General features: G+C 31.5%; 4 protein-coding genes across 5 annotated transcripts; all 4 read left to right on the forward strand.

Moving 5' to 3' along the window:
- The first annotated feature begins 1,200 nt into the window (after window positions 1-1,200).
- LOC123889060 (protein pleiotropic regulatory locus 1-like) lies at window positions 1,201-9,249 on the forward strand. Of its 2 annotated transcripts, none has more exons than XM_045938238.1 (15): window positions 1,201-1,493; window positions 1,596-1,620; window positions 1,971-2,085; window positions 3,955-4,017; window positions 4,170-4,267; window positions 5,002-5,094; window positions 5,548-5,611; window positions 5,696-5,883; window positions 6,031-6,114; window positions 6,337-6,397; window positions 6,499-6,565; window positions 6,693-6,770; window positions 8,483-8,547; window positions 8,638-8,715; window positions 8,833-9,249. In XM_045938238.1, exons 5-15 carry the CDS (start codon window positions 4,205-4,207, stop codon window positions 8,952-8,954), a joined length of 963 nt encoding a protein of 320 aa, XP_045794194.1. In that variant the 5' UTR covers window positions 1,201-1,493; window positions 1,596-1,620; window positions 1,971-2,085; window positions 3,955-4,017; window positions 4,170-4,204; the 3' UTR covers window positions 8,955-9,249. The 2 variants fall into 2 exon arrangements, with proteins under 2 accessions (XP_045794194.1, XP_045794195.1); XM_045938239.1 differs by having other exon boundaries at window positions 1,284-1,493; window positions 4,184-4,267.
- A 1,622-nt stretch (window positions 9,250-10,871) lies between these two features.
- LOC123889057 (protein pleiotropic regulatory locus 1-like) lies at window positions 10,872-12,195 on the forward strand. Its single transcript, XM_045938234.1, has one exon. The coding sequence runs from the start codon at window positions 10,887-10,889 to the stop codon at window positions 12,183-12,185; it is 1,299 nt and encodes a 432-aa protein (XP_045794190.1). The 5' UTR covers window positions 10,872-10,886; the 3' UTR covers window positions 12,186-12,195.
- A 4,895-nt stretch (window positions 12,196-17,090) lies between these two features.
- LOC123889055 (protein pleiotropic regulatory locus 1-like) lies at window positions 17,091-18,470 on the forward strand. The gene has a single exon (XM_045938232.1). It carries the CDS (start codon window positions 17,137-17,139, stop codon window positions 18,433-18,435), a length of 1,299 nt encoding a protein of 432 aa, XP_045794188.1. The 5' UTR covers window positions 17,091-17,136; the 3' UTR covers window positions 18,436-18,470.
- Window positions 18,471-23,337: 4,867 nt separating this feature from the next.
- Window positions 23,338-24,717, forward strand: LOC123889056 (protein pleiotropic regulatory locus 1-like). Its single transcript, XM_045938233.1, has one exon. It carries the CDS (start codon window positions 23,384-23,386, stop codon window positions 24,680-24,682), a length of 1,299 nt encoding a protein of 432 aa, XP_045794189.1. The 5' UTR covers window positions 23,338-23,383; the 3' UTR covers window positions 24,683-24,717.
- Window positions 24,718-25,030: the final 313 nt, after the last annotated feature.

The raw sequence follows: 25,030 nt of genomic DNA on the forward strand, positions 1-25,030 counted from the left end.
GCATCCAAGGAATCACAAAGTCTTTCAAGGAAAAGAAATACATGTTCAAATAACTGTTGATAAAGCTCTTCAAAATTTACACGAGTATAAAAAACATTCCAGCAAGCGTAGCCTCAGTTACCATGCTTCGCCTATCTCGAACATTCGTCACAACATTAATGGATGGAGTCCCAGCCTCTGGCCTACTTAAAACTAAACGTCGATGCTCATCTTAGCGATGAGGGACGTTTGGAGCTAGGTTGGGTTCTTAGACGGCCGGATGGAAGCTGCTTTGGAGCGGAAATGACAAAATTGAAACCTAATGGAAACGTAAGGGACCAAATTGATATTTTTTAAACGTAAGGGACCAAACTGAAATCTAAAATAAACGTAAGAGACCAAATGTGTAGTTAAACCTTTCAGTTTAAAGTAAAATTAAAATATATTATTTATAATTCAATATATTAAGGTCTTTCAAAGAAATTCAAACATAAGAGCATCTCCAATAAATGTATCATAGGGAGTATCATAAGTTTATGATCCGTACCTTATTATTTTATACCATTGGAGTTCCATGATGTGACATTGAAGATATCAAAATTGATGATATTGTACCTTATTTATGTTATTAAAACCTTTGATTGTATTTTCTTTCCTTTTTAAAACATTATCATTTGTTATTAATGTATGATACCTTTAAAGTGATATCACAATTGGAGCAAAATATATATGAGTTGCATAGATATTACATGACATTGTAGAGACCATTTATTAATAATGTATGATACCCAAACATGTATGACCATCGCAAATACTTATGAATACACTTATATATACATAGGGGGTAATTATATAATTTAATATACAGTATTTAGGGCTGGTTTGGCCGAGCTTTTTTAGAGCTTATGCAAACAACTTATGCAATATAAATTAGGTTTTATGTTAATTTATAAGTTCACACTAGTGAAAATTGTAATTTTATAAACTTTTCTATCATAAACTACGTTGACAAACTTATACTAATATATAAAAATTGCATAAATTATTTACAAAAGCTCTAAAAAAAGAGATAAAAAAGTGAGGCCAAACGAACGCTTAATACACATATATTTGGGTGGGACCAGGATTCACTGCAGTCACAAATCAGTGACTGCATGCAGTCAGCAGATTGTGACTATCTGATCTTAAATAGTTAAAATCTGTTTCAAGATCTGATGACTCTAAGAAACTGACTGCACTTGACTGCATGCATTTGACCGCATCTAATCCAATTCCATTTGGGTGTCATTGAACCCAAACTCAAACTCAGTTTCGCCCGTTGAACCTACGGTTTCCACTGTGTTCAAAATCATCCTTCACTGGGAAACAAACCCTAAAACTTCATCACCTTCAATACGTCGTCGTAAGCAGTTGAACCGCAATCACTCAAGAAGCTTACGCTTCAAGTCCCTCAAACGTGCCCTCGATCTCTTTTCTCCTCTTCATCAACAACTCGCTCCTCCCGATTCCGAAAGGTTAAAATTTTTCTCTTTTCTTTTCATAAATCTTCACTTTTTTCCATTCTCAATGCTTATTCTAGTTAACTTACGCCTTTTTGTTTCCTCATAATCTTGCAGCAAGAAAATTGGTGTTAATGACAAGGTTAGTTTTATCTTAATTATGGTTTTATTTGATTTGAGTTTTGTTAATTTTAATTTTGTTACCTTAATGCCCTTGAATTGATTAAGAAGAGATGTGAATTGTATAAATTTTGAATAGTTTAATGGATATGTTCTGCTGGTGTAAATCAGTTTTACAATGACATTCATTAGAAAAAAACTTTTTTTTTTCTTTTCCATGTCATAGAATTGAAGTGGGGTGTAGCGGAGTGATTTGGCAGAACACACGTTTGCTATGAAGTTGTCTAGGGTTATAAAGTTCCTTTTTTTGTGGGTTTTTTGTGAACTGATGAAGGTATGCTAATGTGGTTTTGTAATTGTAATGAAAATTAGGTGAATGCTGAGTGTGGTAGAATTAAAAGCACTACTCCACCTCCGCAACAGACGAATTCTGCTACAAAGAATCAGTCTCAACAAGCAGGGAGTTCTAACATGCTTGCTCTTCCAGGTATGAACATGATACTCGTAGTAATAGTTATCATCTTGGCATATGGTTATGATTATCTAGTTGGTGGAATATTGATGAATTAACATCTGGGTCATTATGGTTTCTCAGTATCGTCTTGCTTATGTGGTTAACATTAGGCTTCTTTGACGTTATATGTATTACATCAGTGAGAGTGTTATATTGTTGAGTTTTTCCCTGGGTTTGAATTTGTAGGAGTAAGTTTTTTATTAGGTAGAGTAAGTGTTTCTCGTATCTCTGGGTACCGGTATGCGTACGGTACTTCCCCGGCCCCGTACCCCCAAAGTACCAATTTTTTTTTTCTTTGACGTGGGTATGCGCGTGGTACGTCTGGGGTCGTGCGTGGTACGCTTGGGGTACGCGCATAGTATAGATTTTATCAAATTTTTATTTTTCTTTTCTTTAAGCAACGGTTCCCAATCTCATTTTTTTAAATGTTTATTTTTTTAATTAAGATTCACTTTAGATTAGAACTAATTCAGTTCCCTTTTTATTTCTTTTTAAAAGTAGTAGTATAGTACATTAGTACTACTTCTAATTTTCTAAAAGTCTAAACCACAATTTATAAGTTACAACAAAACAAAGGGCACATAGCACTGACAGAGTAGAACACAAAGTTACTCACAAAAACAATCTGCAATTTTTATGTTTATTAATTATTTATTTTAAAAATATAATTCTATTATTTTAATTATATAACTATTAAAATAAATTATATGGACGTACCCGTACGTACCTTAGTTTTTTTAAAAGTATTGTACCACTTACCGGTACCGTACCTGCACCTATGCAACGTAGGTTTATGTAAACTTTAGTTATATGCTTTTGAGGCTAAAATGTGTCGGCTTATGCAGACCTTAGGTCTCACGACCAAGGTTTTAAATAACAGTCATGGTGACATATCTAGTGGTGAATTGCGACTAATGCGGTATCAATTATGGTTCTAGAGACCAAAAAGTATTATTTTTACTGCCCATATCGCAGTCGCCGACCTTTTGTTAAAACCTTGCTCAGGATGACTACTTCTGTGGTAAGGGCTGCAGAAGACAAGACCAAATTGTCCATGACAGCTAATAATTTTTGCAATAGTTTTTTAGAATGCCAACTCTTGTTCTATGTTCCTTTTTACACAACTCTCAAATCTTGAACCTGATTTTTCTTTTCTTTTTTTTTGAAAAGAGATTTTTCTTTTCTTTTATTATGGTTATTATGATGCACACATTTGGATTTTGGCCTTTAATAGCATTCCTTGTAATTTTTATTTTAGGTTGGTTAGCTATCTTGAAAAGTCTGGCCTATCCCAAAATGTACATATGTTGGCTATGGACAATATTTTACTAGCAAATAATCTGTTGAGTCATGGATATCAGATTTTTGATTCTTAACTCGTCAGTTTTTATGATTATATTTTGACATATTAACAGTTGGGATTACATCTTATGTCCGGCTTGCAAAAGCTTAGTAATGAATCATGTGGTGTTCAGTATTCCAAAATATTGTTCGAAGAGCCTATTTGGCTTTCAATAATTTATGAAACCATTTATTATGTAAACTTGATAGAAGATTGCAGAAGTTGTTAGAAGTTTGCTTCAGTGTAGCATTTTATTTTTAAAAAAAGAAAATAAATGGATTCCTTGCCTTGAAAATATTCTGTTCCATTTTATCCTTTTTCGTATGTTCATAAATGTTTATACAAAATCTTGAAATCATTTTTCATTACTATTCCGTGCTTCAGCAGAAAGGAACACCATATGTTCCAAATGAAACATAGATTGTGTCACATGCAGATCATGCAAATTTTTCGAACAGCTGTTATTTACTACTGGCTCTTATGTTTTTGTTTCTTTACAGGAATGATCACGGTTTCCAGGGCAAGAATACAGTAGTTGTTTCTACCTCTGGCTCATCTGAAAGGTTCTGGCTTTCTCTCGATGCCTTTATATTTTAAAATTTTATCTCAATACACTTTTTGTTGGTTATGCACACCATCTTCTGTTTTTGCTCAATATGAATGTATCTAGGATTAGCATTCTGCTGATTCGACCTTTTTGACTAAACTGTTGTAGTTTCAATATACAAGAATTTCTCAACATCTGCTTTGATGGAAAGAATGCCAAGTAAATGGCCACGACCTGATTGGCATGTGCCATGGAAAAACTACAGGGTGAGAACTACTTGACCACTATTTTAACTATTTAATGATAAATACATGGCTTAGCCGCTTAGGGTGTTCTCTTTTTCATTCTCAGATTATGTAAACCAAAACAAATGTAGTTAGGGATGCCTGGTGAACTAGTTAGTAGTTTAGTCAAGGAACCTGTTTAGTTCCATCATCCTATTGCAGTCATTTTCTTACCATCCGTGCAAGGTTACCTTGGATTAGTTACATTCAGAATTTCAATTTGTCTACTGGATTTGGATTGACATCTTGCTGTTTGTAAGTGCTTACCAAAATTTTGTGCTGGATAATAACGAGAGAGAGAGAGAGAGAGAGAGAGAGAGAGAGAGAGAGAGAGAGAGAGAGAGAGAGAGAGAGAGAGAGAGAGAGAGAGAGAGAGAGAGAGAGAGAGAGAGAGAGAAGTCTGTGTTGGCATCCACTATGTAGTAAAAGAGATTTTTAAAATCCATTTAATGCATAGAACTGGTAATGCTTTACAGCAAATAGGTGTGCTATTTCCAAGCATCTGTAATTCTACCCAACATCGCAAATTTCAATTTTAAAACTTGGCTATTCACATGCTGCCACTATATCCAAAATAATTAGTTTGTGTTTGCTAATGTCGTAATTCTTTCATTCTAATCAGGTCTGGTGTACATAATTTTTCTGAAATCCTTTTAAACTATAATACTCTGATATAATTTTAGCTGAGAATTTTCGCCATGATTTATTTTCTGTAGGTCATCAGTGGTCACTCAGGATTGGTGAGATCTGTTGCAGTTGATCCCAGTAATACATGGTTTGCTACTGGTTCTGCAGATCGAACTATCAAGGTATTTGATCACAAAATGCATGTCATAGTTTCTTGTTATGAGAAGGCATGTAGATAAGACTGAAAACTTGATGATCCATGTTGAATTGTTCATTCTGTGGGTTGCTTTCTTTCTTTGCAATTTAATCTGAAACAACTGTCTTTTTTTAAGTAACTAGAGCAGTAGCCTGTGCCATGCGCGGTGCATGTTTGGCTTGTCACTATGCTTATTCCTTTTGTTAAATTACTTTCTGATTCAAGTTTCTTTGTATTCTTTTTGCTAGAGTTATTCTACTTTTTTTGTTAAATATATAGTTTTAAATATTGACTCATTATTATCATATATTTTCTATAAATTGAAGCTATGATTTGAAATAGTTTATTAACTTATTCATGTGGAGTTTATAATTTTTTTTCTGTCTATCTATTTAAATCTTTGGATTTTATTTTTTTGCTAAGTTGTTCATTTGGGCAGATATGGGACTTGGCAAGTGGTGTTCTAAAGCTAACATTAACAGGTCACATCGAACAAGTAAGAGGTGAGAAGCCAAAGGTATAAATATTTAATAGTGTTGGCAGTTATTGTGAACTGGGTTAATACTAACAGCGTGCTTTCTCTACAGGCCTTGCTATTAGCAACAAACATACCTACATGTTTTCTGCTGGTGACGATAAACAAGTTAAATGTTGGGATCTTGAACAGAACAAGGTTATTAGGTCTTATCATGGTCATCTGAGTGCTGTTTACTGCTTGGCTATTCATCCCACAATTGGCATTTTACTTACTGGAGGACTTGATTCTGTCTGCCGGGTATGGACTTTGTTGATATTGTTACTTGATGGTATCTTTAGATTTAGGTGGAAGCAATACCTTCTGCTCGTCTATTTCTAATTTTTTTTTATTAAATATGTTAAGGAAATAGAAATGTGATCACTATGCTTGGTGCTAAACTTTCAGGTCTGGGACATACGTAGTAAAACGCAGATTCATGCTCTTTCAGGTCATGAGAATACTGTCTGCTCTGTGTTTACACGGCCAACGGTATGCACATTTTCCCCCCGTTGTCTATATTTTTTATTTTTCAAACTGGCATATAGGTTTTCTACGTAGCTTAGTTCCACTACATGTTCTTTGATATGATAATTGCGTACACAGATTCCATCATTCAAATGCAGCTTTGAAACATGTCTTAATATAGTTGTATACTTTTAAACCTTCTTTTTTCCTTACTTTGGAGCCTTATTCTGGTCATATTTTTAATAGGACCCTCAAGTTGTCACTGGTTCTCATGATTCTACGATCAAGATGTGGGACCTTAGATATGGTAATTTATTTGTTTTTCTCTGTTTGTGCTGTGATTACATGCACTTGAATTCAATTCCTGTACGAATTTTTACCAAGCTTACACACAATGCTTTCATGCAGGTAAAACAACGTTAACTCTTACAAACCATAAAAAGTCTGTTCGAGCCATGGCTCCACATCCTAAAGAGTATGTGTTCAATATCTGTTGATTGTTACTTGGAGAATTATTAACTCTTTAACTATGGTTGATTTTCTTAAAAAATTGTTATTTTATTGTCTTCTCAGTCTCACCCCTTCTTCCTTGTTGTCTGCAGGCAAGCTTTTGCATCTGCATCGGCTGATAATATTAAAAAGTTCACACTTCCAAACGGAGAATTTTGTCATGATATGCTGTGAGTTCATAAACTTATTCTTGTCATTTGTGTGATTAGGGAGGGGGGTCATTAACTAGGTTTACTGTTTATGGTAGAAGAGAGAAAAATGAAATTGGATTGTAATTGTAAACTGTTACTGAAATGAATCTGAAAGAAAAGATTATGTAGATGACTCTCCGATATATATATATATATATATATATATATATATATATATATATATATATATATATATATATATATATATAGGGGAACTTTCAAATAGGATGGATGTTAAAATAAGATGGTGAGAGGATTAAATCATACGGTACAGATCAAAAGTACCACACACAAATTGAATTACACATGATATTTTCCTGCAACCATCTCCTTCCTCGGTCTCTCTCGGAATCGCCGTAAGTTCTGTCCTTTTGGAATCTTCCCAATAATTTCTTTCAACAAATTAGGCTAATAAAAAATACACTAATATCTTGAAAATCATTGCAATGGTTTTGGTTATCTCAATTTAAGATGAAGACCCTTGTGTTTTCAACTCCAGATCTGTTAAAATTAACTTAGGATCAGAAGCCAAAATTAATCTAAGGTGAAGTATCGGTGGTGAAAGTGTGTAAATTAGAATGAAAACTGATATGAATGCGGAAACAGGGAGCTGGTGTTGTAGTGAGGATTAACGGCGGCGGTGGCGGCGGTGGCGGTCAAGACAATATTTAATTTTGAGAGACCTCTTGTTTTTTCAATTCTAGATCCAGAATAAAGCTAATGCAAGAAATTGGCTTGGGAGGAATCGAAGTCTTGGAAGAGATCCAGAATTGAAGAATTGGAAGAGATGTATGGTGGCTGCGTTCGTGGCGGTGAGAAGAGATGGAGAGGATCTGTGTGGTTGGGAGTGTGTAGAACCAAGCTAGAATGAAAGGATGATAGTGAGGCAAAGTATGTTGGAAGAATTGGAAGAGCTAGAGAAATGGCTTGTTGTTATAGAGAATGAGAAGAGTCGGTGGAGAAGAAGAAATGTTGTAGAAGACACAGTAGGCAAATGAAAACAAGGTTACATACGTGAATTCTTTAGCAGCAAAAATCTTTTATTAACAAACTCACCACAACATAATGCATGTCTTTTTTTGACATAACTTTGTATAATAGAAAATATGGATCACACAGACAGGCGTGGCGCGCCTGTCTGGCCGCTAGTAGATTGTAAAGACTATGCTACTAAATAACTGTAACTAACACGGAGTTGCTTACAGTTAGTTATAGATCAACTATTTTAGGATAAGCTAAGCTTCAAATGAAACTAGTAAAAACATAAAACTGGAATTATAAGCTGCAACTAGTGCAAATGCTAGAAAAAGTGAACGTGTAGAAAGAGGAATATTAACCGGGCATCTCTATACTCCCCCCTCAAGCTAAAAGAGGGTGTGAGTCATTGAGAATTTGAGCTGGACCACACATTTTTAGCTTGGATAGAAAACAGTAAATCTGGATGCAGAAAGAGCCTTGGCCCTTGGTAAAATGATGCGCTAACACATGAATAACTTGAATAAGCTTGCTGAGCACTTTTTTTAGACAACAAAGAAGTCAATTTCATGTATTTATTACTTACCTCCCGGTCAAACCTCAGAACTTCATATTGCTTCAAAGATATCAGTTATAGAAATATGGTTTGATGCTAATTGATAAATTTTCATTTTTTTTATTTTTTTGAAAGTATTCATTAATTTATGTATGTGCAGCTCTCAACAGAAAACTATTATCAATGCAATGGCTGTCAATGAGGAGGGTGTTATGGTTACTGGAGGTATTTTCCCTTTTTTTCATGATCATGTGATAAGATTGATTTGTCATACGGAATTCAACTATATTTTCTGATTTATTTTTCCTGTTTCAGGTGACAATGGCAGTATGTGGTTCTGGGATTGGAAGAGTGGTCACAATTCCCAGCAATCCCAAACAATTGTACAACCTGGTATGCATATTAGACTGTTTTTACATGTTAAGATTGATGCTAGTTAGTTCTACCATATACACAAGATTGACAAGCATATTAATTGTTCTTATCTGTTTTCATCTTTCCCTCTTACAGGTTCACTGGATAGTGAAGCTGGTATTTATGCTTTAACCTATGATATCACGGGTACGAGGCTTATATCATGTGAAGCAGACAAAACCATAAAAATGTGGAAACAAGATGAAAATGCCATTTAAGAAACACATCCCCTTAACTTCAGGCCTCCTAAGACCTAAAGACATCTGTCGGTTCTATTTATGTGGCTCTCATTTTGATTAGATGTGCTGTTACTCGAAGGTCTTGATGTACGACTAATTTATTCACACTACCTTTTTAACACACTTCTGATCATCTTTGTACCATTATACTAAGATTATTATTGCGTACATTCGTATGTATTTCAATATTTAATAGTTTTGCAATTCAGTTTAGTGAATACACTACAAAACCCTCAAAACACAAAAAAAAAAGTTGGACATATATGATTTGTGATATCGCATCATCAGTCAAGGTTTCAGTTGATGAAACAAAACTCATTGTGTGAACTGCCAAACATATAGCAAAAGAGGAAAATGGATCTTCTCCTTCCAATTTCTCTACATCTCTCTCCTTCCTCTCTATCTCTCTCTTAATTTCAATCTCTCTCGTCATTAAAAAATAATAAAATAATCATGAGAGAGAGTGAGATTAAGTGAGAGATAGAGAGGAAGGAGAGAGATGTAGAAAAATATAGATGGAGAGGATCCAAGTCCGCAAAAGAGTTATTCAAAGTTCATTGTGTTTAGTATCAACACTAGAAACTGAATAAGCAAAATGTCTCTTGTAAGACTAGGTCAATGACAAACATCAAAATATAATCTGATTCCCCTTATGAAAATTCATAACAAAAATGATAAAATTCCAATATTGAACTCACTAATTTATTGCATAATAAATATCCCTATAGTACCTAAAATTTACACATATGGTAATACCATGTGACAGGAATTAAGTATCAATTAATAGTTTATTTGAAATAATAGCTTATCTTATGTCATTTTACTTTATTGCCCTTATGTGTTATATTTAAGAAACATTTGTGCTTCATTTGAAAATCAATCAAAATATTCAACAAAACACTTCTCTCTCAAAAACTCTCAATTTATCTTCATATAATTTCATAATTGTACCGGATTCTATTCTAAATCTTTGAATCCCTACTCTTGTGACTTGGATTTTACCGGTTTCGTCCCTAAAATCCATTTACAAGTTACATGCCACAAGACTATCTTATTTTAGATGCAACAAGTCAATGTGACAACCACTTACATGGCCAAAATCATCCGAGCAAACATGAATCTGTGTATTTCTAGAGGGGAAGTTTTAATATTTTTAATCAAATTTCTAATTTAATAGTCCAGAAACTCTTAGAACCGTGAATTGGACGTAACTCAACCCTACAAAATTGGCTTGTAAGGTGAGGATTGCCTCTTACTTATGAACATTTATTTAGGTCATCTCTCAACCGATATGGGACTCTTGACACACACCCTCGCACCAAGCACTATTGGACTTGGTGCGCGGAAATAAATGGTGGGTGGTCCGATAGCAGAAACCTGATAGCAGGTGGCCCAACGGATCGTGGATAGACTTTGATACCATCTTAGAATTGTGTATTGGGTGTAACTCAACCCTACAAAATCGACTTGTAAGGTGAGGATTGTCTCTTGCTTATAAACACTTACTCATGCCAATGCTGACCATTACAACATAAAAATTATTTAACAATAGTTTTTCTCATATTTTTTTAAAAACTTATAGAAAGTTTAGCCTAAAAAAATAGAAACAATAAAAAGATTTAGTTACTCTCACCAAAAAAAAAATAAAAAGATTTAGTTGCAATATTTTGATATAAAAATAAATTTTAATCTTTTAGTGAATATTTTAAGAAGATTGTATATCAAAAAAGATTTTGCTTCGAAAAAAAAGATTGTATATCAAAAAAACAAAATTAAAAAAGATTGGTTATTTTTTTACTTATATATAGACAACAAATTGGTTAATCGATTCCCATAATTCATTCATTCATCGGAAGGAAGCAAAGCATAGTGTTTTTGGTTTTTGAACACTTCCGTCTAATATGTCGTCGTATGGAAGCAATTGAACCACAATCACTCAAGAAACGTCCCCTGGATCTATTCTCTCCACTTGATCAACAACTCGCTCCTCCCGATTCCGAAAGCAAGAAAATTCGTGTTAATTACAAAGTGAATGCCGAGTATGGTGGAATTCAAGAAAGCATTGCTCAACCTCAGACGAAGAATTCTGCTACAAAGAATCAGTCTCAAGAACCAGGGCTTGCTCTACTTCCAGGTCCATCAATGCCAAGCAGAGGATCTTCCAGGAATTTCTCAACATCTTCTTTGATGGAAAGAATGGAAAGTAAATGGCCACGACCTGATTGGCATGCACCATGGAAAAACTACAGAGTCATCAGTGGTCATTTAGGATGGGTGACATCTATTGCAGTTGATCCCAGTAATACATGGTTTGCTACTGGTTCTGCAGATCGAACTATCAAGATATGGGATTTAGCAACTGGTGTTCTAAAACTCACATTAACAGGTCACATCCAACAAGTAAGAGCACTTGCTATTAGCAACAAACATACCTACATGTTTTCTGCTGCTGATGATAAACAAGTTAAATGTTGGGATCTTGAACAGAACAAGGTTATTAGGTCTTATCATGGTCATCTCAGTGGTGTTTACTGCTTGTCTATTCATCCCGACGACAACAACATGTTAGTTACCGGAGGACGTGATTCTGTCTGCCGGGTTTGGGACATACGTAAACAAACCCAAATTCATGCTCTAGGTCATGACAATACTGTCTGCTCTGTGTTTACAACGGAAACGGACCCTTATCAAGTTGTTACTGGTTCTCATGATTCTACAATCAAGATGTGGGATGTTAGGTATTATGGTAAAACATTGCTAACTACACTTACAAACCATAAAAAGTCTGTTCGAGCAATGGCTCCACATCCTAAACAGCGAGCTTTTGCATCTGCATCGGCTGATAATATTAAAAAGTTCACACTTCCAAAAGGACAATTTTGTCACAATATGCTCTCTCAACAGAAAACTATTATCAATGCACTGGCAGTCAATGAGGAGGGTGTTATGGTTACCGGAGGTGACAACGGTAGTATGTGGTTCTGGGATTGGAAGAGTGGTCACAATTTCCAGCAATTACAAACAATTGTACAACCTGGTTCACTGGATAGTGAAGCTGGTATTTATGCTTTAACCTATGATATCACCGGTACGAGGCTTATATCATGTGAAGCCGACAAAACAATAAAAATGTGGAAACAAGATCAAAATGCCACTCAAGAAACACATCCCCTTAACTTCAGGCCTCCTAAAGACATCCGTCGGTTCTAGTTATGTATGTAGCCCGACCTCATTTTGATTAGATGTGCTAGCTGTTACTTCATACTTAGCTTTTTAGCACACTTCTAATCATCTTAATTTGTAACATTTCTTTGAACTTGAATAAAGATTATTACTGCTTAGATTCATATGTATTTCAATATTCAATAGTTTTGCAAAATAAAATAGGGTTTCAGGTGAAAAGGAAATAAACAAACTTGTGTTTTATTGAGGTGTTCCTATTTTCTTGTTTTTACAACAAAGACTAAGAAATTCCGTTTTATGAGTAGTAATATACTCAACCAACTTAGTCAATAAAAATTAGAGTTATTTGATTGAGATTAACCGTTCAGATTTTAACGATAGAATTTTTATATTTGTAAATAACATGTCTCATTCATGTTAGTCGTTGTTTGGATGCCAAGAGCTGAAGAAAGACTCGTGTGACACACACAGGTGTGAGTCTACGTGAAGGGTTCAGATTTTAACGGCATTCATGGAGCTAATTTTGCATAGCTTTCACCCAATAGTCCATGTGTTATTGCTAGATAATGCATGGAGCTCACTTTGCATAGCTTTCACCCAACAGTCATGCTTAGAAGCTTCAGCGTAGTTGTTAGGCTCATTATCACTGATGCAACTCAGAATGTGGAATATTAACTCAACAAGTGTGTAAATAGAACAATAAATTTAATATTTAACAATATTTCAATTTGGGAGCTTCTACGATACATCAGAATAATTCGAATGTACCGGTACATTAAGTCGTTAAATTGATAAATTAACGATTATTTTTATGAATTAAGCTGATTATTGTATTTTAGAGATAATAATATTACTAGAAAAATCACAATTTCACTGTTTATAAGCAACTCACTAATTTTTTAAAATTTTTGATTAAAAAAATACAATATTGACTAATATAAGGAATAAAAATTCAAAAAATATCAAATTTTATATTTTTGACAATTTCGATAAATAATATTTGGTTATTATAATGTTTTTAATGATAGAAAAAATTAATTATTTTAAAAAAGATTCATTTATCTATCATTTCTTTATTGTAAAAAAAATCAATTTTTTTAAAAAACAAATGGATGCAATGGATCTACTACATGATCAAAATAAAAGGAGAAATCAATTTTTAAAAAAAACAAATGGATGCAATGGATCTACTACATGATCAAAATAAAAGGAAAAAAATACAAAAGAACGATGAGACATAAAATCTAACCTAATGTAAGAAAAGAAAAAACAAGCAATCTAAATGGGTAATAAAAACTTACTTATATATGCCCGGATTTATTTGAAGCAAAATCCATTGATTATTTTGGGTCTTTATAGAATCAATGGCTGCTTGAATTGTTTTGAATGCTCCTTTACCTCTTTGGTTAACCACAATGGTGTTTGCAATTCGATTGCCACCACAATCTATTGCTTTACCAACATAAAACAAACCAATCAACAGTATTAGAGAGAACCTCATTAGTGGTGAAAGCAACTTCATAGTATTTAGTGAGTATAGTACCTTGCCTTAAAGTATAATATAAATACTTTTATTTTCACTGATCTTAATCTTAATACTATACATTTGAGGCAATTAATTCACCTACAAATCATCATATAAAATTGCAATTAATTCACCTACTTAAAAAGAAAATAATTCAAATTCAAGTTATAATTCAAATATTCAAATCTTGACCAAAAAAAAAATTCAAATTATTAGTTTTTTGACCATCAAATAAAGTTTTTTTCGTGCATCATTAAAATTAAAATATATTAGGACCAAATAAATAACTATTATTATAAATAAATTTTCTTGCATGCTTTTTGTTTTACTAAAAAATAACTTTCAGTTAAATAGATAATTTTAACGAAAAAAAATAACTATAACAAACTTTATCTTTTCAATGAAATCCAAAAAAGGAAAGAATTTGTAAAATATATAAATTATAAAATAATTTATATTATTCTCTCACTAATATATAACATAAATTTTTTTGTCTAAAAATTGTTCAAAGGATCATGCTGCTGATCTTTTAAAAAGAGTTCAAAGGATCATTGCATGGCAATATCGTCTCTCCTAGGTCTATGGATGTAGTTTTCGAAAAGGTTTAGCGGCACAACTTGTTGTCCGTTTGCCTTTCACTATGTGTAATTATTTTGGAAATATATAAAAACTGTATAATATAAACAATTAAAAAAGTAAATTATAAAATATTTTATATTAATTTTCGTCCATGACCTAACAAAATCAATTTTTTTAATGAATTCAAATAATAATTTTTTTTATTAATGTAATGAAATATGCCTTATTTCAAAATGGAATGAAATATGCCTTATATTAATAGAATTAAATTTATTCTGTTTTTATAATTTTTACTTACTTCAAAAGTTTATGCCAATTCTTTTTTTTTTTGGATACATAAAGTTTATGCCAATTCTATTTCGGTAAATCAATATTCTTTACTTAAATCGATATATTTGTTTTAATGGGTTTAATTACATATTTTGGGTAACATTACGCATAAACCAATTCTTATTTTTCTATATAAACGGTGTTTGTAAAAAAAAAGTCTAATATTGAAAGGAATTGTCAAAGTAGATGGTTTTCAATATAATGTCCCAATTTAGTAAAAAAAAATATAATGTCCCTATTTTATTGGTTATATTTATATTCATCTTATTTGGTTATTTTAATTGAATTGAATAGGCCGGATTCGAAGGACCATGACAAACGATAAATTGTTTTGAATAATTTTGGAATTCTAAAATAGGGACACATTAAAGTTAAGGGGGCAAATCATGTGTAGGAAAATGAAGGAATATACACACACAACATGAGTGTGTAGAAACAAACCAATTCTCACCTTGATCCCAACAATGAATTATTTAACATACTTTTTTTTTAAAAAAAAAAAAAAAAAACTTCAATTGAACCTGCATCCCTTGTTTTATAAAAATACAATTTGTCTGGAATGGAAAATCGAACCTCCGTCTACTTCAATTGAGATTAAAGTTACTAACCTTAAACTTAAATCTTTTGCCTCTTATTTTCCATCTCTTAAACATGTGGTCCACGTCTAATTAATTAGTTAATATCTTACCTCTTAGTATATTATAAGCTTGCTAACAAATACTAACCCTAAATCTAATTTTTTTTACTTTTTTATTTTATTTTTTATTGCAGCTATATATTAAAAAAAATACAAATTTGTTTAGAACGAAAATCGAACTTACAATTAAGTATTTCAACCACTAAAGTATATACTTCAAGTGTGATTAAAGTTGCTAACCTTAAACATAATTCTTTTCCCTCTTATTTTCCCTCTCTTAAACATGTGGTCCACATCCAATTAATTAGTTTTTATTTTTTATTTTTACGGAACATCCGATTAATTAGTTAATCCACCTTAATTACTTAATTATTATATATATTATTATTACATACTATATAATATATATACCTTATATTTGCGAACACATGCTAACTCTAACGTAGTCTATAAAATAATTTTTGGTAATGTACCATAATTTCTGTTGTATGAACATTTTTCTAAATTTATTGTTGAACTAATTTTTAGTGTTACTCAACTTTTTTTAATATACCTTTTAATATTACTCCTTCCGTTTCAAATTACTTGACTTTTTAGAAAAAAACAAGAAATTAAGAAAGTGTATTTTTGCACCTTATTTTCCTATTATAACCTTATTTTAATTCACCAATATTATTTTTTTGCACTCACTTTCTCTTTCCAATAAATTTAATATGTCATGTATCAATTTTTTTTAAACAAATTATACAAAGAAGTTTAGTAAAAAAAAATACAATAAAAAGATTTAAAATAAAAATATTTAAAATAAGGAGGGTATAATAGACAAAATATAACATAAATTATCAAAAAGACAAGTAATTTAAAAAAAAAAAAAAAAATTCTAAAAAGTCAAGTAATTTGAAACGAAGGGAGTACATTTTTAATTTTTGTTAGAGGCTAATTAGACCTGGTTGAAGTTCTAGATATATATTGCATATTTGCATCCACAAGTAATCAATCTTTGTTAAGGTCAAACATATAGATATAGTGTAGTACATTAGGTTTCTTTAATCTCAAATCCTACCGAATAAATCAAACATTGTGTTTATTTTTCTTTACTTATCACACAACACAACACAACACAACACAACCATATTTTCTTTTGGCCAAAGCCAATCATAAAAGATAAGAACTAACATTAGTGGTTGTCCTTCTTGTTTTAGAATTAATTATATACGTCATGTTTAATTCCACTCCACAGGACTAACCACAGAAAAAATAGTAACTAAGATTTATAATTTTGAAGAGTTTAACGGGCATACATCATTGACATAAAATACAATTTTAGACTGACATTCTATAATGTATTTTTTATTAGATGTAGTGTTAAATTGTTAATTAATCCTTAAATTAAAGTGTGTAAGTTATCGATTTTTTTAGATGTTTGATGTTTCATCCAATTTAAATTTAGTACGACTAAAAAGTTGTTAACTTTTAAAGTTAATCGAGCATTACAACATAAAAATTATTTAACAATAGTTTTTCTCATATTTTTTTAAATATACGCATAAAGATAGGAAAGAAAAAAAAACTTATAGAAAGTTTAGCCTAAAAAAATAGAAACAATAAAAAGATTTAGTTACTCTCACCAAAAAAAAAATAAAAAGATTTAGTTGCAATATTTTGATATAAAAATAAATTTTAATCTTTTAGTGAATATTTTAAGAAGATTGTATATCAAAAAAGATTTTGCTTCGAAAAAAAAGATTGTATATCAAAAAAAACAAAATTAAAAAAGATTGGTTATTTTTTTACTTATATATAGACAACAAATTGGTTAATCGATTCCCATAATTCATTCATTCATCGGAAGGAAGCAAAGCATAGTGTTTTTGGTTTTTGAACACTTCCGTCTAATACGTCGTCGTATGGAAGCAATTGAACCACAATCACTCAAGAAACGTCCCCTGGATCTATTCTCTCCACTTGATCAACAACTCGCTCCTCCCGATTCCGAAAGCAAGAAAATTCGTGTTAATTACAAAGTGAATGCCGAGTATGGTGGAATTCAAGAAAGCATTGCTCAACCTCAGACGAAGAATTCTGCTACAAAGAATCAGTCTCAAGAACCAGGGCTTGCTCTACTTCCAGGTCCATCAATGCCAAGCAGAGGATCTTCCAGGAATTTCTCAACATCTTCTTTGATGGAAAGAATGGAAAGTAAATGGCCACGACCTGATTGGCATGCACCATGGAAAAACTACAGAGTCATCAGTGGTCATTTAGGATGGGTGACATCTATTGCAGTTGATCCCAGTAATACATGGTTTGCTACTGGTTCTGCAGATCGAACTATCAAGATATGGGATTTAGCAACTGGTGTTCTAAAACTCACATTAACAGGTCACATCCAACAAGTAAGAGCACTTGCTATTAGCAACAAACATACCTACATGTTTTCTGCTGCTGATGATAAACAAGTTAAATGTTGGGATCTTGAACAGAACAAGGTTATTAGGTCTTATCATGGTCATCTCAGTGGTGTTTACTGCTTGTCTATTCATCCCGACGACAACAACATGTTAGTTACCGGAGGACGTGATTCTGTCTGCCGGGTTTGGGACATACGTAAACAAACCCAAATTCATGCTCTAGGTCATGACAATACTGTCTGCTCTGTGTTTACAACGGAAATGGACCCTTATCAAGTTGTTACTGGTTCTCATGATTCTACAATCAAGATGTGGGATGTTAGGTATTATGGTAAAACATTGCTAACTACACTTACAAACCATAAAAAGTCTGTTCGAGCAATGGCTCCACATCCTAAACAGCGAGCTTTTGCATCTGCATCGGCTGATAATATTAAAAAGTTCACACTTCCAAAAGGACAATTTTGTCACAATATGCTCTCTCAACAGAAAACTATTATCAATGCACTGGCAGTCAATGAGGAGGGTGTTATGGTTACCGGAGGTGACAACGGTAGTATGTGGTTCTGGGATTGGAAGAGTGGTCACAATTTCCAGCAATTACAAACAATTGTACAACCTGGTTCACTGGATAGTGAAGCTGGTATTTATGCTTTAACCTATGATATCACCGGTACGAGGCTTATATCATGTGAAGCCGACAAAACAATAAAAATGTGGAAACAAGATCAAAATGCCACTCAAGAAACACATCCCCTTAACTTCAGGCCTCCTAAAGACATCCGTCGGTTCTAGTTATGTATGTAGCCCGGCCTCATTTTGATTAGATGTGCTAGCTGTTACTTCATACTTAGCTTTTTAGCACACTTCTAATCATCTTAATTTGTAACATTTCTTTGAACTTGAATAAAGATTATTACTGCTTAGATTCATATGTATTTCAATATTCAATAGTTTTGCAAAATAAAATAGGGTTTCAGGTGAAAAGGAAATAAACAAACTTGTGTTTTATTGAGGTGTTCCTATTTTCTTGTTTTTACAACAAAGACTAAGAAATTCCGTTTTATGAGTAGTAATATACTCAACCAACTTAGTCAATAAAAATTAGAGTTATTTGATTGAGATTAACCGTTCAGATTTTAACGATAGAATTTTTATATTTGTAAATAACACGTCTCATTCATGTTAGTCGTTGTTTGGATGCCAAGAGCTGAAGAAAGACTCGTGTGACACACACAGGTGTGAGTCTACGTGAAGGGTTCAGATTTTAACGGCATTCATGGAGCTAATTTTGCATAGCTTTCACCCAATAGTCCATGTGTTATTGCTAGATAATGCATGGAGCTCACTTTGCATAGCTTTCACCCAACAGTCATGCTTAGAAGCTTCAGCGTAGTTGTTAGGCTCATTATCACTGATGCAACTCAGAATGTGGAATATTAACTCAACAAGTGTGTAAATAGAACAATAAATTTAATATTTAACAATATTTCAATTTGGGAGCTTCTACGATACATCAGAATAATTCGAATGTACCGGTACATTAAGTCGTTAAATTGATAAATTAACGATTATTTTTATGAATTAAGCTGATTATTGTATTTTAGAGATAATAATATTACTAGAAAAATCACAATTTCACTGTTTATAAGCAACTCACTATTTTTTTAAAATTTTTGATTAAAAAAATACAATATTGACTAATATAAGGAATAAAAATTCAAAAAATATCAAATTTTATATTTTTGACAATTTCGATAAATAATATTTGGTTATTATAATGTTTTTAATGATAGAAAAAATTAATTATTTTAAAAAAGATTCATTTATCTATCATTTCTTTATTGTAAAAAAAATCAATTTTTTTAAAAAACAAATGGATGCAATGGATCTACTACATGATCAAAATAAAAGGAGAAATCAATTTTTAAAAAAAACAAATGGATGCAATGGATCTACTACATGATCAAAATAAAAGGAAAAAAATACAAAAGAACGATGAGACATAAAATCTAACCTAATGTAAGAAAAGAAAAAACAAGCAATCTAAATGGGTAATAAAAACTTACTTATATATGCCCGGATTTATTTGAAGCAAAATCCATTGATTATTTTGGGTCTTTATAGAATCAATGGCTGCTTGAATTGTTTTGAATGCTCCTTTACCTCTTTGGTTAACCACAATGGTGTTTGCAATTCGATTGCCACCACAATCTATTGCTTTACCAACATAAAACAAACCAATCAACAGTATTAGAGAGAACCTCATTAGTGGTGAAAGCAACTTCATAGTATTTAGTGAGTATAGTACCTTGCCTTAAAGTATAATATAAATACTTTTATTTTCACTGATCTTAATCTTAATACTATACATTTGAGGCAATTAATTCACCTACAAATCATCATATAAAATTGCAATTAATTCACCTACTTAAAAAGAAAATAATTCAAATTCAAGTTATAATTCAAATATTCAAATCTTGACCAAAAAAAAAATTCAAATTATTAGTTTTTTGACCATCAAATAAAGTTTTTTTCGTGCATCATTAAAATTAAAATATATTAGGACCAAATAAATAACTATTATTATAAATAAATTTTCTTGCATGCTTTTTGTTTTACTAAAAAATAACTTTCAGTTAAATAGATAATTTTAACGAAAAAAAATAACTATAACAAACTTTATCTTTTCAATGAAATCCAAAAAAGGAAAGAATTTGTAAAATATATAAATTATAAAATAATTTATATTATTCTCTCACTAATATATAACATAAATTTTTTTGTCTAAAAATTGTTCAAAGGATCATGCTGCTGATCTTTTAAAAAGAGTTCAAAGGATCATTGCATGGCAATATCGTCTCTCCTAGGTCTATGGATGTAGTTTTCGAAAAGGTTTAGCGGCACAACTTGTTGTCCGTTTGCCTTTCACTATGTGTAATTATTTTGGAAATATATAAAAACTGTATAATATAAACAATTAAAAAAGTAAATTATAAAATATTTTATATTAATTTTCGTCCATGACCTAACAAAATCAATTTTTTTAATGAATTCAAATAATAATTTTTTTTATTAATGTAATGAAATATGCCTTATTTCAAAATGGAATGAAATATGCCTTATATTAATAGAATTAAATTTATTCTGTTTTTATAATTTTTACTTACTTCAAAAGTTTATGCCAATTCTTTTTTTTTTTGGATACATAAAGTTTATGCCAATTCTATTTCGGTAAATCAATATTCTTTACTTAAATCGATATATTTGTTTTAATGGGTTTAATTACATATTTTGGGTAACATTACGCATAAACCAATTCTTATTTTTCTATATAAACGGTGTTTGTAAAAAAAAAGTCTAATATTGAAAGGAATTGTCAAAGTAGATGGTTTTCAATATAATGTCCCAATTTAGTAAAAAAAAATATAATGTCCCTATTTTATTGGTTATATTTATATTCATCTTATTTGGTTATTTTAATTGAATTGAATAGGCCGGATTCGAAGGACCATGACAAACGATAAATTGTTTTGAATAATTTTGGAATTCTAAAATAGGGACACATTAAAGTTAAGGGGGCAAATCATGTGTATGAAAATGAAGGAATATACACACACAACATGAGTGTGTAGAAACAAACCAATTCTCACCTTGATCCCAACAATGAATTATTTAACATACTTTTTTTTTTAAAAAAAAAAAAAACTTCAATTGAACCTGCATCCCTTGTTTTATAAAAATACAATTTGTCTGGAATGGAAAATCGAACCTCCGTCTACTTCAATTGAGATTAAAGTTACTAACCTTAAACTTAAATCTTTTGCCTCTTATTTTCCATCTCTTAAACATGTGGTCCACGTCTAATTAATTAGTTAATATCTTACCTCTTAGTATATTATAAGCTTGCTAACAAATACTAACCCTAAATCTAATTTTTTTTACTTTTTTATTTTATTTTTTATTGCAGCTATATATTAAAAAAAATACAAATTTGTTTAGAACGAAAATCGAACTTACAATTAAGTATTTCAACCACTAAAGTATATACTTCAAGTGTGATTAAAGTTGCTAACCTTAAACATAATTCTTTTCCCTCTTATTTTCCCTCTCTTAAACATGTGGTCCACATCCAATTAATTAGTTTTTATTTTTTATTTTTACGGAACATCCGATTAATTAGTTAATCCACCTTAATTACTTAATTATTATATATATTATTATTACATACTATATAATATATATACCTTATATTTGCGAACACATGCTAACTCTAACGTAGTCTATAAAATAATTTTTGGTAATGTACCATAATTTCTGTTGTATGAACATTTTTCTAAATTTATTGTTGAACTAATTTTTAGTGTTACTCAACTTTTTTTAATATACCTTTTAATATTACTCCTTCCGTTTCAAATTACTTGACTTTTTAGAAAAAAACAAGAAATTAAGAAAGTGTATTTTTGCACCTTATTTTCCTATTATAACCTTATTTTAATTCACCAATATTATTTTTTTGCACTCACTTTCTCTTTCCAATAAATTTAATATGTCATGTATCAATTTTTTTTAAACAAATTATACAAAGAAGTTTAGTAAAAAAAAATACAATAAAAAGATTTAAAATAAAAATATTTAAAATAAGGAGGGTATAATAGACAAAATATAACATAAATTATCAAAAAGACAAGTAATTTAAAAAAAAAAAAAAAAATTCTAAAAAGTCAAGTAATTTGAAACGAAGGGAGTACATTTTTAATTTTTGTTAGAGGCTAATTAGACCTGGTTGAAGTTCTAGATATATATTGCATATTTGCATCCACAAGTAATCAATCTTTGTTAAGGTCAAACATATAGATATAGTGTAGTACATTAGGTTTCTTTAATCTCAAATCCTACCGAATAAATCAAACATTGTGTTTATTTTTCTTTACTTATCACACAACACAACACAACACAACACAACCATATTTTCTTTTGGCCAAAGCCAATCATAAAAGATAAGAACTAACATTAGTGGTTGTCCTTCTTGTTTTAGAATTAATTATATACGTCATGTTTAATTCCACTCCACAGGACTAACCACAGAAAAAATAGTAACTAAGATTTATAATTTTGAAGAGTTTAACGGGCATACATCATTGACATAAAATACAATTTTAGACTGACATTCTATAATGTATTTTTTATTAGATGTAGTGTTAAATTGTTAATTAATCCTTAAATTAAAGTGTGTAAGTTATCGATTTTTTTAGATGTTTGATGTTTCATCCAATTTAAATTTAGTACGACTAAAAAGTTGTTAACTTTTAAAGTTAATCGAGCATTACAACATAAAAATTATTTAACAATAGTTTTTCTCATATTTTTTTAAATATACGCATAAAGATAGGAAAGAAAAAAAAACTTATAGAAAGTTTAGCCTAAAAAAATAGAAACAATAAAAAGATTTAGTTACTCTCACCAAAAAAAAAATAAAAAGATTTAGTTGCAATATTTTGATATAAAAATAAATTTTAATCTTTTAGTGAATATTTTAAGAAGATTGTATATCAAAAAAGATTTTGCTTCGAAAAAAAAGATTGTATATCAAAAAAAACAAAATTAAAAAAGATTGGTTATTTTTTTACTTATATATAGACAACAAATTGGTTAATCGATTCCCATAATTCATTCATTCATCGGAAGGAAGCAAAGCATAGTGTTTTTGGTTTTTGAACACTTCCGTCTAATACGTCGTCGTATGGAAGCAATTGAACCACAATCACTCAAGAAACGTCCCCTGGATCTATTCTCTCCACTTGATCAACAACTCGCTCCTCCCGATTCCGAAAGCAAGAAAATTCGTGTTAATTACAAAGTGAATGCCGAGTATGGTGGAATTCAAGAAAGCATTGCTCAACCTCAGACGAAGAATTCTGCTACAAAGAATCAGTCTCAAGAACCAGGGCTTGCTCTACTTCCAGGTCCATCAATGCCAAGCAGAGGATCTTCCAGGAATTTCTCAACATCTTCTTTGATGGAAAGAATGGAAAGTAAATGGCCACGACCTGATTGGCATGCACCATGGAAAAACTACAGAGTCATCAGTGGTCATTTAGGATGGGTGACATCTATTGCAGTTGATCCCAGTAATACATGGTTTGCTACTGGTTCTGCAGATCGAACTATCAAGATATGGGATTTAGCAACTGGTGTTCTAAAACTCACATTAACAGGTCACATCCAACAAGTAAGAGCACTTGCTATTAGCAACAAACATACCTACATGTTTTCTGCTGCTGATGATAAACAAGTTAAATGTTGGGATCTTGAACAGAACAAGGTTATTAGGTCTTATCATGGTCATCTCAGTGGTGTTTACTGCTTGTCTATTCATCCCGACGACAACAACATGTTAGTTACCGGAGGACGTGATTCTGTCTGCCGGGTTTGGGACATACGTAAACAAACCCAAATTCATGCTCTAGGTCATGACAATACTGTCTGCTCTGTGTTTACAACGGAAACGGACCCTTATCAAGTTGTTACTGGTTCTCATGATTCTACAATCAAGATGTGGGATGTTAGGTATTATGGTAAAACATTGCTAACTACACTTACAAACCATAAAAAGTCTGTTCGAGCAATGGCTCCACATCCTAAACAGCGAGCTTTTGCATCTGCATCGGCTGATAATATTAAAAAGTTCACACTTCCAAAAGGACAATTTTGTCACAATATGCTCTCTCAACAGAAAACTATTATCAATGCACTGGCAGTCAATGAGGAGGGTGTTATGGTTACCGGAGGTGACAACGGTAGTATGTGGTTCTGGGATTGGAAGAGTGGTCACAATTTCCAGCAATTACAAACAATTGTACAACCTGGTTCACTGGATAGTGAAGCTGGTATTTATGCTTTAACCTATGATATCACCGGTACGAGGCTTATATCATGTGAAGCCGACAAAACAATAAAAATGTGGAAACAAGATCAAAATGCCACTCAAGAAACACATCCCCTTAACTTCAGGCCTCCTAAAGACATCCGTCGGTTCTAGTTATGTATGTAGCCCGGCCTCATTTTGATTAGATGTGCTAGCTGTTACTTCATACTTAGCTTTTTAGCACACTTCTAATCATCTTAATTTGTAACATTTCTTTGAACTTGAATAAAGATTATTACTGCTTAGATTCATATGTATTTCAATATTCAATAGTTTTGCAAAATAAAATAGGGTTTCAGGTGAAAAGGAAATAAACAAACTTGTGTTTTATTGAGGTGTTCCTATTTTCTTGTTTTTACAACAAAGACTAAGAAATTCCGTTTTATGAGTAGTAATATACTCAACCAACTTAGTCAATAAAAATTAGAGTTATTTGATTGAGATTAACCGTTCAGATTTTAA

The sequence above is a fragment of the Trifolium pratense genome, linkage group LG6 (assembly GCF_020283565.1).
Source record: "Trifolium pratense cultivar HEN17-A07 linkage group LG6, ARS_RC_1.1, whole genome shotgun sequence".
Classification (NCBI taxonomy): Eukaryota; Viridiplantae; Streptophyta; class Magnoliopsida; order Fabales; family Fabaceae; genus Trifolium; species Trifolium pratense.

Bases quoted from the DNA above. Each gene is read 5' to 3' on its own strand.
- LOC123889057 (XM_045938234.1), top strand. From the start codon at position 10,887: ATGGAAGCAATTGAACCACAATCACTCAAGAAACGTCCCCTGGATCTA.
- LOC123889056 (XM_045938233.1), top strand. From the start codon at position 23,384: ATGGAAGCAATTGAACCACAATCACTCAAGAAACGTCCCCTGGATCTA.
- LOC123889055 (XM_045938232.1), top strand. From the start codon at position 17,137: ATGGAAGCAATTGAACCACAATCACTCAAGAAACGTCCCCTGGATCTA.
- LOC123889060 (XM_045938238.1), top strand. From the start codon at position 4,205: ATGGAAAGAATGCCAAGTAAATGGCCACGACCTGATTGGCATGTGCCA. The intron at 4,268-5,001 runs GTGAGAACTACT...TATTTTCTGTAG, and splicing joins TGCCATGGAAAAACTACAGG to GTCATCAGTGGTCACTCAGG. The intron at 6,566-6,692 runs GTATGTGTTCAA...TGTTGTCTGCAG, and splicing joins ATGGCTCCACATCCTAAAGA to GCAAGCTTTTGCATCTGCAT.